Source organism: Anticarsia gemmatalis, chromosome 27 (genome assembly GCF_050436995.1).
Source record: "Anticarsia gemmatalis isolate Benzon Research Colony breed Stoneville strain chromosome 27, ilAntGemm2 primary, whole genome shotgun sequence".
Classification (NCBI taxonomy): Eukaryota; Metazoa; Arthropoda; class Insecta; order Lepidoptera; family Erebidae; genus Anticarsia; species Anticarsia gemmatalis.
This window is the reverse complement of record NC_134771.1, coordinates 3,773,204-3,786,135: the sequence shown is the minus strand read 5'-3', so window position 1 is coordinate 3,786,135 and position 12,932 is coordinate 3,773,204. Positions and strand designations below refer to the sequence as shown.

The window sequence follows — 12,932 nt, the reverse complement described above, 5'->3', positions numbered from 1 at the left end:
TGTTACTAAAAAATAATAATATATAAGATTTTTTCACAATCAAATCAAGGTTTTTGATTTACCTACCACCTGTAGTGTTTATTTAAATAATACGAAATATTTGATCGATCTTACAAACTGGCATGTCACTGTATAAGTGATATATTGATAAGTGATACTGATAAGGCGTATCACAAGTAGTATTTCCTGGAAATTGTTTGATTATAACGATACCCCGCACCTTATTTTATTTATAACTTGCTTCTCTGCTGTTCGAGGATTCAACTAGAAAAAGATTTCCTAGAAAAAGTATTCTATGTGGTAATCCAGGTTATAAAATTATTTAATAGTTTGGGGAAAAAGTTTCTTCGCATTCTTTAAGAAAATTCAAAACATTTTTAATATAGTTTATTTACATTTAACTAAAGTATGTATCGTGCATTTTGTTCGGTAACCTTTTGCCATCCTGTAGGTAGGGACATGATCCCATTGCTATAAAAATGTTGGGACTTCTCATCAAAATACCGCGACAAGTGGATTTGGCAGTCCTCTCGCGATGTTAACTTAATATATAAGCTTAGCCTTTCTTCCAAACTATGTTGGAGTCGGCTTCCAGTCTCACCGGATGCAACTAAATACCAGTGGTTTACATGGAGCGACTGCCTATCTGACCTCCACAACCCAGTTACCTGGGTTATAAAACAGTACCTCTCTGTAAGACTATTTGTCAGACTTTCAAGCTTCTGACTACTGAAAACCACAGTTAAAAAGATCTTTGAAGTTAAGCCTGCGGGTAATGTGGTCTCGGGTTCGATATCGGAGCCGAGTTAAGGTTCTTTTCTATTTTCTTTACGAAAATATTTCTCAATAGTAGCTCGGAATTTGGAAATGTGCCCGGTATATGGAAATAGGCTCGTTAATGGCAAATATTAAGTGTATTTTGTACACCTCTGTCTAAACCTTCGGTTATAACAGGCGTGATATGATAGGTAGGTATATGTATGTAGGTACATAGAGCGGATATTTAGAGTATTTTGGTATTTCTAAGGAAAGGTTTTCGCAATGAATCACAAAGCATTATTATCAATATATCGTCATATTTAAAAGATAATCTTGATAATTAATAGCTGATAAAATGTAAGTCAAATCAGTGTTTGCAACGCGCCACAAAATGGCGTCGGCCAAATGTTTTGTGTTTATTTTATTTATTTGTTTATTTAATTACGTTGAAAATACTAGTTTGTTGTGCGATGCTAATTATTGTAGAGTAAGTAATTTTAATTTAATGTTTAATATTAATAAGAATGGCGAAGTAAAAGTGAATTATTGATCGAAACAAAAACGTTTGCATAATTTAATTGTCAAATTATAGATTTTTATCTCGTGAGTCGTCTTTTGTTTAATTAAATTGTGAAATGTTCAATTTCTACTAATTATGGTCGACCTTTATTGTGCAAGTAACTAAATCTTCATAATAATCTTCATAAATTTAAACAGTGTTTTTCTAACTAGCCATATTTTGTTTATTATTAGTTAGGTAAAGTAGGTACTGCCTATGTCTTAGTCCGCGTGAAAAGTTAAATAGTGTCTTTTGTGAATTCCGATTGCAAGCTATCAGTGTACCAAATTTCAGTAGGATCCGTTCAGGAATTTTATCATGAAAGGGCAACAAAGATACATATTTTATAGTGCTTAGGCGGCCTAGACGGCTTCCGTGGCGCAGTGGATAAGAATCAGATGGTTGCCAAGCCTTTATCATTGCATCGAGAGGCCATGGGTTCGATTCCTGGCCATGGGTTCGAACGACTGTTATCTTAATTGACAACAACCAGAACCGACTTTTGACGAGCCTTCCGAGGCACGTAGACAAATCAAATACCACAATGCGGTCACCCATCTATGGAATGACGGCGCCAAGGGTTGCTTAACCCACAGATAGTTCACCGACCGGTGAGCGCAACTGGCTATGGGCGCTTACATATTAGGTCGTGGAAAAAGTATTTTTAAAAACTTGCAATAAAATCTTTTCAGTACACAACAAAGTTCGATATTTGGGTACCTCACGAGCTCACTGAAAGAAACCTAATGAACCGTGGACTCATTTGTGACTCTTGAAGCCAAAGAGATTTTATTACAAGTTTATAAATACTATACTGCGAAAAGACTTTTTCCCCGGCCTAATACATTGCTTGTTTACAGACGTTCGTATTAGAGACAGGGTGTGCGGCTACAGCGATACACTGCAGCATCAATAATGCAACACATTCAGGCATAGAGCTGCCATCACCGACTATTTGTAATTGCTGTGACTACTGCTTGCGGTTCTTTGGTAATATTGATATTTAATTAGTATTTAATGTATTTATGTTCATGTAGTCAATTCTTAATCAATCTTTAGACTGTTAAATCGTGTGTTGTGTGTGTTGGAGTGATAAGAAACGTAGCTCTTTTTACACACAAAAACGCTGTGTGCATTTTGATCCAATATAATTAAAATACTTTTTTATGACTTACTTGTCTTGTTGAGGTATAAAACGAAGGCTATTGATTGTAATTTATAAACCAACTACCTTGACTATTAATTATATAACACAGATTTTGAAGCGGTTGCTTTGGAATATGAGGTAGGTAAATAGTACTACGATTGATTAAAAACATACTTATTATAATTAAGAATCTTCTCTTAGTTACAAGTTATTTAGTAGATAGTAAGTAAAGGACCGGGCAAAAAGTAATTTCATTGTAATCGATTCTGTAGTATTTGCGTGAAAGAATAACAAACATCCATACATACACACTTACTCACGAGCTTTCGCATTTATAATATTAGTAGGATTTTGTCTCGAGAGTTCTCATTGATTTTTACAGTTCAGCATCTTTATAAAACTACTGCAACGGTATAGGTAGACCTGTGGGTCCTGTGGTAATCAAATCAATCCTGTTTCCAGTTCAAGGCGAACACTGCAGTGTGGGAGGTCCCGGCTTGGGTACCACCATAGGACGCTGTGGCGACGGCCTTACCTGCGCTGTGGATAAAACTGATGGAGAGACCAGGTGTACTAGGAGTAAGTGGCTTTCACCCTCTTATTAACATTCCCGTCGGACAGAACTTGGTGAAAAATTAGCTTTTTGGCTGTTTTACTCTTGTTGGTGCCCAATTACTCGCGACACACACTTAGTTTTTGTAGTCGGCAAAAATTAAACGATTCATTTCTATTGAATTCCAATATTTAAGATTTTTAACATGTTCTTGCACGCATTAACAACTTAGGTACTTACTCATTAGTTTATAGCATACGCAGAGCGTGTGAGTTGTACTCTTCCTGTGTATAACACACTACAGGCGTTAGATGAGTTGGTTTCTTTTCGGAAGTCTATTTGTCAATCTTCAAAAGTCGAATAAAGTCATAAAATTGCAATCTTGAATTGCATCAAAAAGGGTTAAGAGTCTTAACCTTTAATATAAAACACCGTTTTTTTAATATTCCATGTTGTCGCCCAGTATTCGCGCGCCAAAAATTGAATATTTCTACGACCTTTTGCACTTTAGCGAGAATTTTTTCACTTCCAACGACGGGGATTGAATAAAGGATGATTTTGGTATAATTAACTAATTTTCGTTGTTTTTGCATTTAAGTCACTGTCGCCCCGGATGAACGATATTTATACATATACGGTTTAACTCTTATTTCCAGTGACATCGGCCTGCCACACTCTACAAGATGAATACGACGCCAGAGAAGCGAGGGGAGAGGTCGGAGCGATGGAACACCGCCCTATGTGCGACGGCAAGGGAAGACATGCACCCATTGAATGTATACCTGCACATACGTGAGTATATAAGGAAAGATTTTAATTAAAAATATAGTTTAATCCAATTATATAAATGTAACACAAAGACTTTAACAATAATTCTTATTCCAACGACTCAGTTTCTGTTGAAAAAAGTAAAAGCGCCTGTGAAAAAAGTGATAGCATTAAGTTGCTAATCTGCAACATTTCGCGTTATTTTGTATGGCGTTTTGAGTTGTTATTTGTTAAGAATTTTCTTTGTTTTTTGTTTCAGTTGTTTCTGTCAATCAGAGGAAGGTCATAGGATATTTGGTGAATCTCTGTATCTTGGGTCAAATACAATACGGCATATGCAGTGTGGTTAGTATCTTTGGGATTTTATTTCTCTAAACTTGAAATGATCCAATAAGTCGTCTCTGAGTTGCTAACAGAAAAAACGTCATAAAGATGGCCTTGTTATTATGGCCATTTATTTATGCAAAATCTATTATGGCCGCATTGATTTTCTGGCTTTTATACGACTGAAGTCTAGTGAGTGTACGTAAAGACACTTCTACAGTCTAGTAAGTGTGTAGTACTACAGTAGGACGCCATTTAGTCCTAATACAGCGATGCCATTTTCATATTTTTCTCAACAACATTCATTTTCCCAGGCTGCTCCCGTTTCCACGAAAAGATTAAGAAATCTTTATCCTCTGGCCTGAGACTGCCAGTCATCGGTCCTCGCTGCACGTCTGATGGGAACTTCAACCCTGTACAGTGTATAGACAGGACGTGTTACTGCGTGGATCCTACTACTGGTCTCGTACAAGACGGAGTTAAGAGTATAAATCTTGATGAACATCCTATTACTACGTTGGAGTGTTGTGAGTATTGATGTATTTTTATGGGATGTTATTAAACTGGATGTATTAATGGATAATAATAATATAAATGTCACACCTAAGTACTAGCATTTCGAGCTAATAAATGGTTTTATGGTTTCAACGGGAACAAGCAAAATTATGGTTCAGAAAATATATTTGACAACACCATTGTCAGCTCACGCATTGCGTTCCAAGAACCATATCACGGACGCTGGTTTCACAAGCTTTTAGGTTTCAATACCGTACTTTTGTGGTGGATGATGGAGTGTGAGTGTTTTTCAAGCTGCAACTAAATCGGCCTACTCTAATAGCTTCTGCAATTGCCATTGGTCGAAAACTGGCTCAAAAAGTAGACTCATAATAATCTACCTTAATTGTAAAAGGAGAATAATCTATTTTCTCAATTTCAGACAACCGCAATTTGGATCTCTTTCCCATCTATAGTGAAGGGAAGCCGCCCTACAACTACACGAGTCCTTGCCTCAAAGACTTGAAAGACAAGATAGAGTTAGTCGAGCAGAGTGTGAAGGACGGCTATAATGTTGACTACGGCGGTGGATTCACTGAATGTTACCCTGATGGCACTTTTGGGAGAAGCGCTTTGACTAGGACTGGGTCGTAAGTAACAAAGCTGTGCTGATCAATCGTTAAGCGTGAACATTGTAGTCCAGTTTCATAGCTTGTGAATTCTTGGTCTCGGTTCACGTTCGAAGCTTGGGTCGAGCCAAAAAGTATTTTTGTAGTTTTTTTATTAAGAATTTCTCAGATATTGCCCGGAGTTCGGAAGTTGAGATCGTAGACCTCCGTGCCTCGGTAAAGGCGTCGGTCCCGTGCCTTATCCCTCATTAGTTGTGTTGGCTTATCCATCCCACTGAGCTAAGATAATGAAGGAATAGAGAGTGTACCTGTGTATTGTGCATACATTTTTACATTATAGTCCTGAAAAATTGACTAGTTCCAATTAAACTGGCCGCCCTAGCTCCGAAATATCGGTCAGAAGGACATCATTATTAATTGCCATTTAGGTTATAATAGTTTTATTTCACTTTATTCAGGAAAGTCTGCATTGATGATCGTGGTCGACAAATAGGAGATTATGAAGCTTTGCCGGGAACTGATGCTTTTGACAAAATGGATTGTAGTAAGTAAAACTTATAAAATATGCTGAAAAATGTCGTATGTACTAATTTCCTTTAAAATGTTTGTGTGAATTAATACAGGTTTTAAAAAGACCCTTTTTAGCAGCTGAAATGCGTTAAGTTCTTTGTTAACGGAATAGTAAAAAAACTCAACTTGTTTTCTTGTTCCAGAATGTGCAGTTACTTCATACCATATGGGAGCATCGAAGGAAAAGCCAGTGTGTTGTAAAAACGGCAATTTCAGACCAATACAATGTCGACGAGGCATGTGTCGGTGCGTTGACTCCGATGGCAGGCAGACGGTTCAAGAATCGGCCAGTGTTAATACGTTGTCTTGTTTTACATTTGACTGGAAAACTTGTTAATTTAAATTCGTGGTTCCTGTGTTGTAAAACTTATTCTAAATAATCACAATAAAAGTTTTTTTTATCTGAACCAATTTTTTAACACTTACAACCCTAAGATTGGTCTGGTATACTTTTAAACACCCTCTTACACGTTACGAAAGGCCTCTGGTTTTATTTTTAAAAGTCTATATGCAGTTTTATTATTATTTTGATTCAATGCATTAAATAACCTTTATTATTTAAACAATAAAACAGAACAAAGAAGTAAGCGATTCATTCTTGCCTTTGAATATGCCTTATCGGATTCTTATCAGATAATACAATTTACTTGCATTGTAGTATTGTGACGCTCGACGTCTCAACTTTAGAATGTCTATAATGTTAGCGAACTAAAACATTTCAATAAAATTATATTTCGATAAAAAGTAGGTACAAAGGTTTTCCGATTGTACTTTCACATTTCAAACAACTGACTGACATGACATGACATCACATCCACAAGATATTTTGCGTCTGTGGATGATTATCGAAAGTAAATGTTTTTTTTCGTGTTTGTCCAGAAGTTCGGCAATCGGTGGTGAATTTTGTGAATTATATTGAATCGAAAAAAGATAGTGGATATGTGATTTGTTGTTATAAAACCTAGCCGAATAAATACATTTTATATTTTTGTAATGTTCCCGAATCGGCGTTATAGGTTATAATACAGTCGTCATCAGCTATCGTCTGGTTATGCCAAACTTATTTTTAGCAACTAAAAACGCTAAAACAAGGCTGTGTTAAGTGTTTAAAGTGTTCTACAATATTTATACTCGATATCTGAAGTTATAAAGTCGACAAGATGGGTCTCATCATATCCAGAATTCGCGTAAGTATTTTTCATTATGATTGATTTTTACATATGTTTTGTAATAGAGCCAAAACTATTTCGATACGTTTCGAATATTCAGTTGGCGGCAATTCAAATCTGTGTTCTTGACCTGATGATTTTATAAATGGGCCTAATCAGTGCCCTAATCTTACCTGTACGTAATATTCCCTTAGCCCCCTTTTTCGTCATTCCTTTCTTATTTTAATAAAATTGTCTATGAGCATATCCCAGCTGCCAGTTCGTAATTTAAATTTAAATGCACAGGCTAAAATTATAATCTGCTGGGAGAATGTGAATTATCTTTGCCTCCATCTCTACAGCTCTAAAAAAGTTTTTAAAGTCATGATTATCTTATTTTGCTTTGTTTAAATATCTTTGATTAATATTCAGATAATAATTATAATAGATTGAACTTTACACCAACGTAACTTCTGTATAATGAAATGACTATAGCCATATTTCTCATATAACTTCTCAAAGAAAAGTTATATGATAACTTTTTCTCATAAATAATTATTAAGTTTTAGCAAGTTATTCAACAAGCTTCGGTATTAAATTTTTAAAGTTTTTATTTATACAAATTTACATTTGTTGCATAAAATAAAGTAAAACAGTTTATAAAAGCATAACTCTTTCTATGAAAATAACTGAAAAGCAATCAATGTCATAGTAAACTTTCACTCACTTTGATCACAGTTTTTTTCTAGAAAATACCTACTTTCATAATAATTTGCCACCAGGCTTTTTGGCAACAAAGTTAGCTGCAATATTTTATCTCATTCAGATGTTATTATACAAATAATATATTTTCTATTGTTTTAATCATAATATATAATTAATATTCAATAAAAACTCTTATTAGAACTATTATTAAATCATATTTTTTCTTAGTTTTGCACTACAATATAAATCAGGAATATGCAATATTAATCAGCATTGAACTATTTTTTCTTTATTTATTTAACACATTACTATCATTTGAAAGAGAAGAGAGAATTGGACTTAAGTGTGCTGAAATAGAGTCTGATACATTTTTCTTATTCACAAAACAAATAGGTACCTATTTTACTTTATTCCATATGCAAAGACAACATCACACTGCTTTTTATAAACTCAATATCCCAAACCCACCAACTTCTTTTTGAATTCACAAATCTGAAAAATAAATTTTTAAAATATCACTTATTTCAATGACAAAACCATTCCAATGCCCAAAAAACACCTCATCACAATTAAAAAAAAAGACATTTGCGTCAACAATTTATTTTATTAAGAAAAAAAGAATACTAAACTTTTTTTAACCACCTTGCTAAACTCACATGTCTATGAAATAGTTCATTGTGTCCAGTGATCTGCAAACTACACCTGTGAAAAGATGTTTACATTTGTTTATTGTTTCTGTTTTGTCAGGTGCTCTATTGTTCATTGTTGAATAGAAAATGAATAGCAAAACAGGAGATATTTTCTTGGTAGTTTGGCTTAGCTGCATTTGGATGTGTTTGCAGTAAGACCTTTTTTACACTCTTCTGTCTGTCATAGGCTATATCTTGTGGACTAAGATATATAGATAGACACTGTTAGGAAACGATAAATTTCGAGAGATACTAATGAATATTCGTTTAGCTGCCATAAGTTACCTTTTGGCCAGATTTCATTATAAAATTATTTATATGTGAGTGTCCCACTGCTGACTAAAGGGTTTTTTTTAAGTTCAAACACAAAAAATATGTTTTGTGCCATATCCTGCCAAAATGGGTTCTAGGTAATTTTATTATTGGTCTAAATAGTTGATTAGTGAGTCATTTTTGTAGATGTGCCTTAACATAGACAATATTCTGTCATGAAATGCTATGTTTGGTTGAAGTCTCTTATCTCATCTCAGGAAATGTGTTGAAATTGTCCTTGACTATTAGACGGAAAGATAAACTTTTTATTTAGTTCTATATATTTATCTATACTAATATTATAAATGCGAAACTTTGACGAAACTTGGCAGTGTTCTAACTCATCTACCAGAATAACCCCCGGTTTCCGAGGTAAACTTAACAGTGGTTTATCTATTCAATGGCGTTAAAACTCATATACAAAAATGCTATTAAATAGATAAACTACTGCTAAATGTACTTAGACACCGGGGGTAAGACATAGCTTAGGCCTATGGTTTTGTTCCTGATATAACATAAGCTGTATGACTATAGTCCATATGATGGAGTTTGTGACAAAGGCTTGTAATCAATATTATTCAGAGTTGAATGGTCTGTAATTCTCATTTAAAATGATTTTAATATGTTCTTTAAAATTACAATTTCTCAGTCTGAAACGATTCTTCAATGATATTGTGCAGTTAAATGGATATTTAATTTTATACTTTATATTAATATTCATATTGAAGTTTAGAGTAGGGTTGGCGATATTACCTAAGAATCTTTACTCATTACGGAAAATGTTGGTAGCTATTTCAACATTAAATGTTCATTAACATTTCAATGGTGGAGAGTGTTAATTGATCATTATGGTTGTAGCTTCAAACACGAGACGATATACCTATGGTTTTTCAAACTTAAGTAGGTGTAAGGAATAATGGCCACTTAGGACAAGTGACAGTGTAGACAGTGAAGGAAAATGTGATGAAAGCTTGCATGTCCGAGGATCTTTAACAGTTCTGTAAGGAATAAAAAGTCCCTGTTCAGCTTCGTAGACTCGAACCTCTCAATAAACCTTAAGAGTTTTTTATACAGTTCCTGAAGGACTGCATAGGAAGTCGCCGCTTGGTTAGCTCGGTGGATCTAAGACGCTGCTTGCAAGCCCGAGAGGTCTATAAAACAGTTCTGGAATTTGTTCAGTTTTAACGCAAAGATTCTAATTGGCCAGTTTAGCGGACTCGAAGGTCTATGGAAGGAATGTAAGGTCTCCACTTTGCAAGCCCACTGAACTTCAAGACCTTTCTCATTTGTGAAAGAGACCCATGCCCAGTAAAGAATTTAATTAAAGAAATGCGATAATAACGGCAACCTTATTTCAGTTAGTTATCGAAAACAATGCATATTAACATCGTAATGAACAATACTCGCATTGTTCCACACATATTTATTTATTGTTGAATATTGATAAACTCCAACAGTATTGAAAGCCAAGGTTTTGTACTGAAATGAATTCAATAACACGTTACTTAATAGCTTGGAAGACGATATTTTAACCTTTAGCCGTTATCGTATTTCGCTGATTGTGATCTGATCTCCAAGATTATGAAGAAAATAGCTAGATTTTTCTGTTGGTTCATGGCCGATGCTACTAAAATAATTATATGATACAATACTCCATTCACTTAGAAGGCGCAAAAATATCTTTAAAAAACTTTTGGTAGATATAGAGACGCCGCGCCGTTCCATGCCTTTTCGTTCCAATCATATTTGTTCACTTTGTATGGGGCCTAAGGCGACGAAAGTCTTTACAAAAAGATTATCCAAGGCAAACAATAGACGTAGAAGTTTTAAGTCTTATAGTAAAATCTGAATCAAAAACGTCCTAATAGCTCCCACCTTATATTTTACTAACCTATCTATCTATATTAAAATGCGATGAATCCGTTATAAACTCGTACATCTTCGATCCATCAATATATCCTGTTTTCGGCGAGTCTCGAAGATCTTACCATATCAATTTAAAAGACAAATAAGTATTGCCCCAAGTTTTATAAGGGTACCTCATCCTATTTCATCAAAATTTAAAGTAAAACAGCTGTCAGCCACGATAGTTTCTAATATCTACTAATAACAAAAGTGCATAAATGACTGCATTCCCTTATACATCAGATAGAATCAACATGAATCATTGTGACCTCATAGCTAACTGCGTAGGTGTGTTGGACCAATAATGTATGATATTACACACGGTATGATTTCAATGACATATTGTATGTATACTTACATATATGTACCTTTGTTCCTGCCTTTATTAGTCCCTGGTGTGAATTCAGGTCGTAGTTTTAATCAGTAGTGAATCGGATCTTTAGGATAAGAAAATGAACTTGTACTTAGTCTGCTAAAATTGGGACCATCGTGACCCTTGTATCAACCATTCTTATTGTTACATTATACATACGAAACTAGGCAATAAAATAAGTTTAACTCGTTATTGATGTACTGGGTCTTCACTCGTAATGAAAGTTCATGTGTTCACCTCGATAGCGAAGTGTGGGTTCGGGACTTAGTATCTTTTTCTTTGTAATTCTCTTCAGTAAGTATCTAGATTTAGGTATACAATGTCCTATAAGCTCTACCCTTCAGTCGCTAAAACGATACGCTTGTTATGCCATTCAAAGTAAGTCAAATAAAAGTTCTTTAATTGTTCCGCACTCTAATTTGAACTATTGTATCTGAAAATTTCTAGTTTATTACCACGTGGATCCAGAAATCTAACCACGGGTTCTTAAAGATTATTCAGCACTTGAACTATGTTCTCTAATGATACGCCACCACTCCCTAGGGAATAGTAGGGATCATTACAATACAATAGCTAGCTCTAACACAGGTACTGAACCTGTTTCTATAAGGAACATTATCTAAACTAGCTACTCGGTTCACTAACAGGGTCACCGACCGTGGTTAGCAAAATGCATTTTATTCCGTGCACAATTTACCGTGAGTGTCCGTGAGTGCATCCACCATGATATTTGATGCTCGAATAAATATTACTGCGGTTTTTTCCACTGTTACTAGGCAAGAAGGCACTGGCATGGATTTAAGCTAATAATTGAAATACTAGCTGACCCGCGCAACTTCGCTTGCGTCACATAAGAGAGAATGGGTCGTAATTTTCCCCGCTTTTGTAACGTTTTTTACTGGTACTCTGCTCCTATTGGTCGTAGCGTGATGATATATAGCCTATAGCCTTCCTCGATAAATGGGCTATCTAACACTGAAAGAGTTTTTCAAATGGGACCAGTAGTTCCTGAGATTAGCGCATTCAAACAAACAAACAAACTCTTCAGCTTTATATTATTAGTATAGATTGTATGTAAAAATTGTAGACTTACGTGCATTATACTCGTTATTAGACTTTCCTGTCTACCGCTGCATTAATTTTCCGTATTTGCGTTCGATGATTAGACAAATCGTATTTAATCATACAACTGTTTGGTATGTAAGTTAATAGTAATTGGCATATTCGGCAAAATGGTTGCTTCGTTCGTAAAATCGTAAGTTTTGCAGGTTACATTGAGGGGGAAATAGCTATGCTAAAGACACTCCATGTATGGTCGCTTGCAATCGAGCTAAGTATTACCTACTTTCCTTCGAAAAAGGTAATTACTGTTTCTATTCATTAAGATAACAGTTAAATCATCAGAATATTGGAATAACTTTGTCTCTAGGGTGAAAGTCATTGAGATGACACTCGTTAAGACATATCGAAGGCCTTCGACTAGCTTGAACGACTTTTATACTTTTTTGACCACTAACCACAAAAAAATATGAATTCCAAGTCTAAATTGTTTGATAAACCTAACAGAAATCTATTTGCTAGCTAGGCTATGAGTGTAGGTGGTAAATCGAAACTACTTTTCCCAGGTTACCGGTCGCCTCTCGTCGTGTCTATACAATACATTGAGACTGTGCACTTTCACTTAAAACTCCTACGTACACAGTACTGGTTATTATGACTCAATAAAATTGATGATCTAAGTTAGACAGCTGGCTCATGTTTTAGCGTAAATTTTTTTTTTTGTTCCGATGTCGATGATTTTGTGCATCTAATGGTTACTTATTACTGGCGAGTTTTATGAAAACCTGGTCAGCTGTTTTGACGTAATAGTAGAATAAACAGACTTACGATTGCACGATTTTGGGAGCAGAATAATGTCTTTTTTAATTTTAGTGTTTTAAAGTGAAATACAGTTCAGCTTAATCCCTAATTTAAATGTAGGCGTAATGTTATATCA

At 34.9% G+C, this 12,932-nt stretch overlaps 2 protein-coding genes across 4 annotated transcripts in view; both read left to right on the top strand.

Annotated features, from left to right (window-relative positions):
- The first annotated feature begins 1,126 nt into the window (after nt 1-1,126).
- LOC142984468 (thyroglobulin-like) lies at nt 1,127-6,211 on the top strand. Its single transcript, XM_076132089.1, has 9 exons — nt 1,127-1,246; nt 2,179-2,308; nt 2,928-3,044; nt 3,675-3,810; nt 4,046-4,131; nt 4,425-4,637; nt 5,048-5,255; nt 5,693-5,778; nt 5,948-6,211. The coding sequence occupies exons 1-9, from the start codon at nt 1,151-1,153 to the stop codon at nt 6,139-6,141; spliced, it is 1,266 nt and encodes a 421-aa protein (XP_075988204.1). The 5' UTR covers nt 1,127-1,150; the 3' UTR covers nt 6,142-6,211.
- Nucleotides 6,212-6,633: 422 nt separating this feature from the next.
- Nucleotides 6,634-12,932, top strand: part of Lnpk (zinc-ribbon metal-binding protein lunapark) — a 28,305-nt gene continuing 22,006 nt past the window's right edge. For all 3 annotated transcript variants that reach the window (XM_076132093.1, XM_076132094.1, XM_076132092.1), the window contains exon 1: nt 6,634-6,991. In XM_076132093.1, the coding sequence (XP_075988208.1) occupies nt 6,965-6,991 (27 nt within the window). In that variant the 5' untranslated portion in view covers nt 6,634-6,964. The remainder of the gene's footprint in view (nt 6,992-12,932) is intronic.

Excerpts from the sequence above, each read along its gene's own strand:
- LOC142984468 (XM_076132089.1), top strand. The coding sequence starts at position 1,151 with ATGGCGTCGGCCAAATGTTTTGTGTTTATTTTATTTATTTGTTTATTT. Across the intron at positions 2,309-2,927 it reads CTACTGCTTGCGGTTCTTTG|TTCAAGGCGAACACTGCAGT; the intron begins GTAATATTGATA and ends TCCTGTTTCCAG. Across the intron at positions 3,811-4,045 it reads GAATGTATACCTGCACATAC|TTGTTTCTGTCAATCAGAGG; the intron begins GTGAGTATATAA and ends TTTTTGTTTCAG.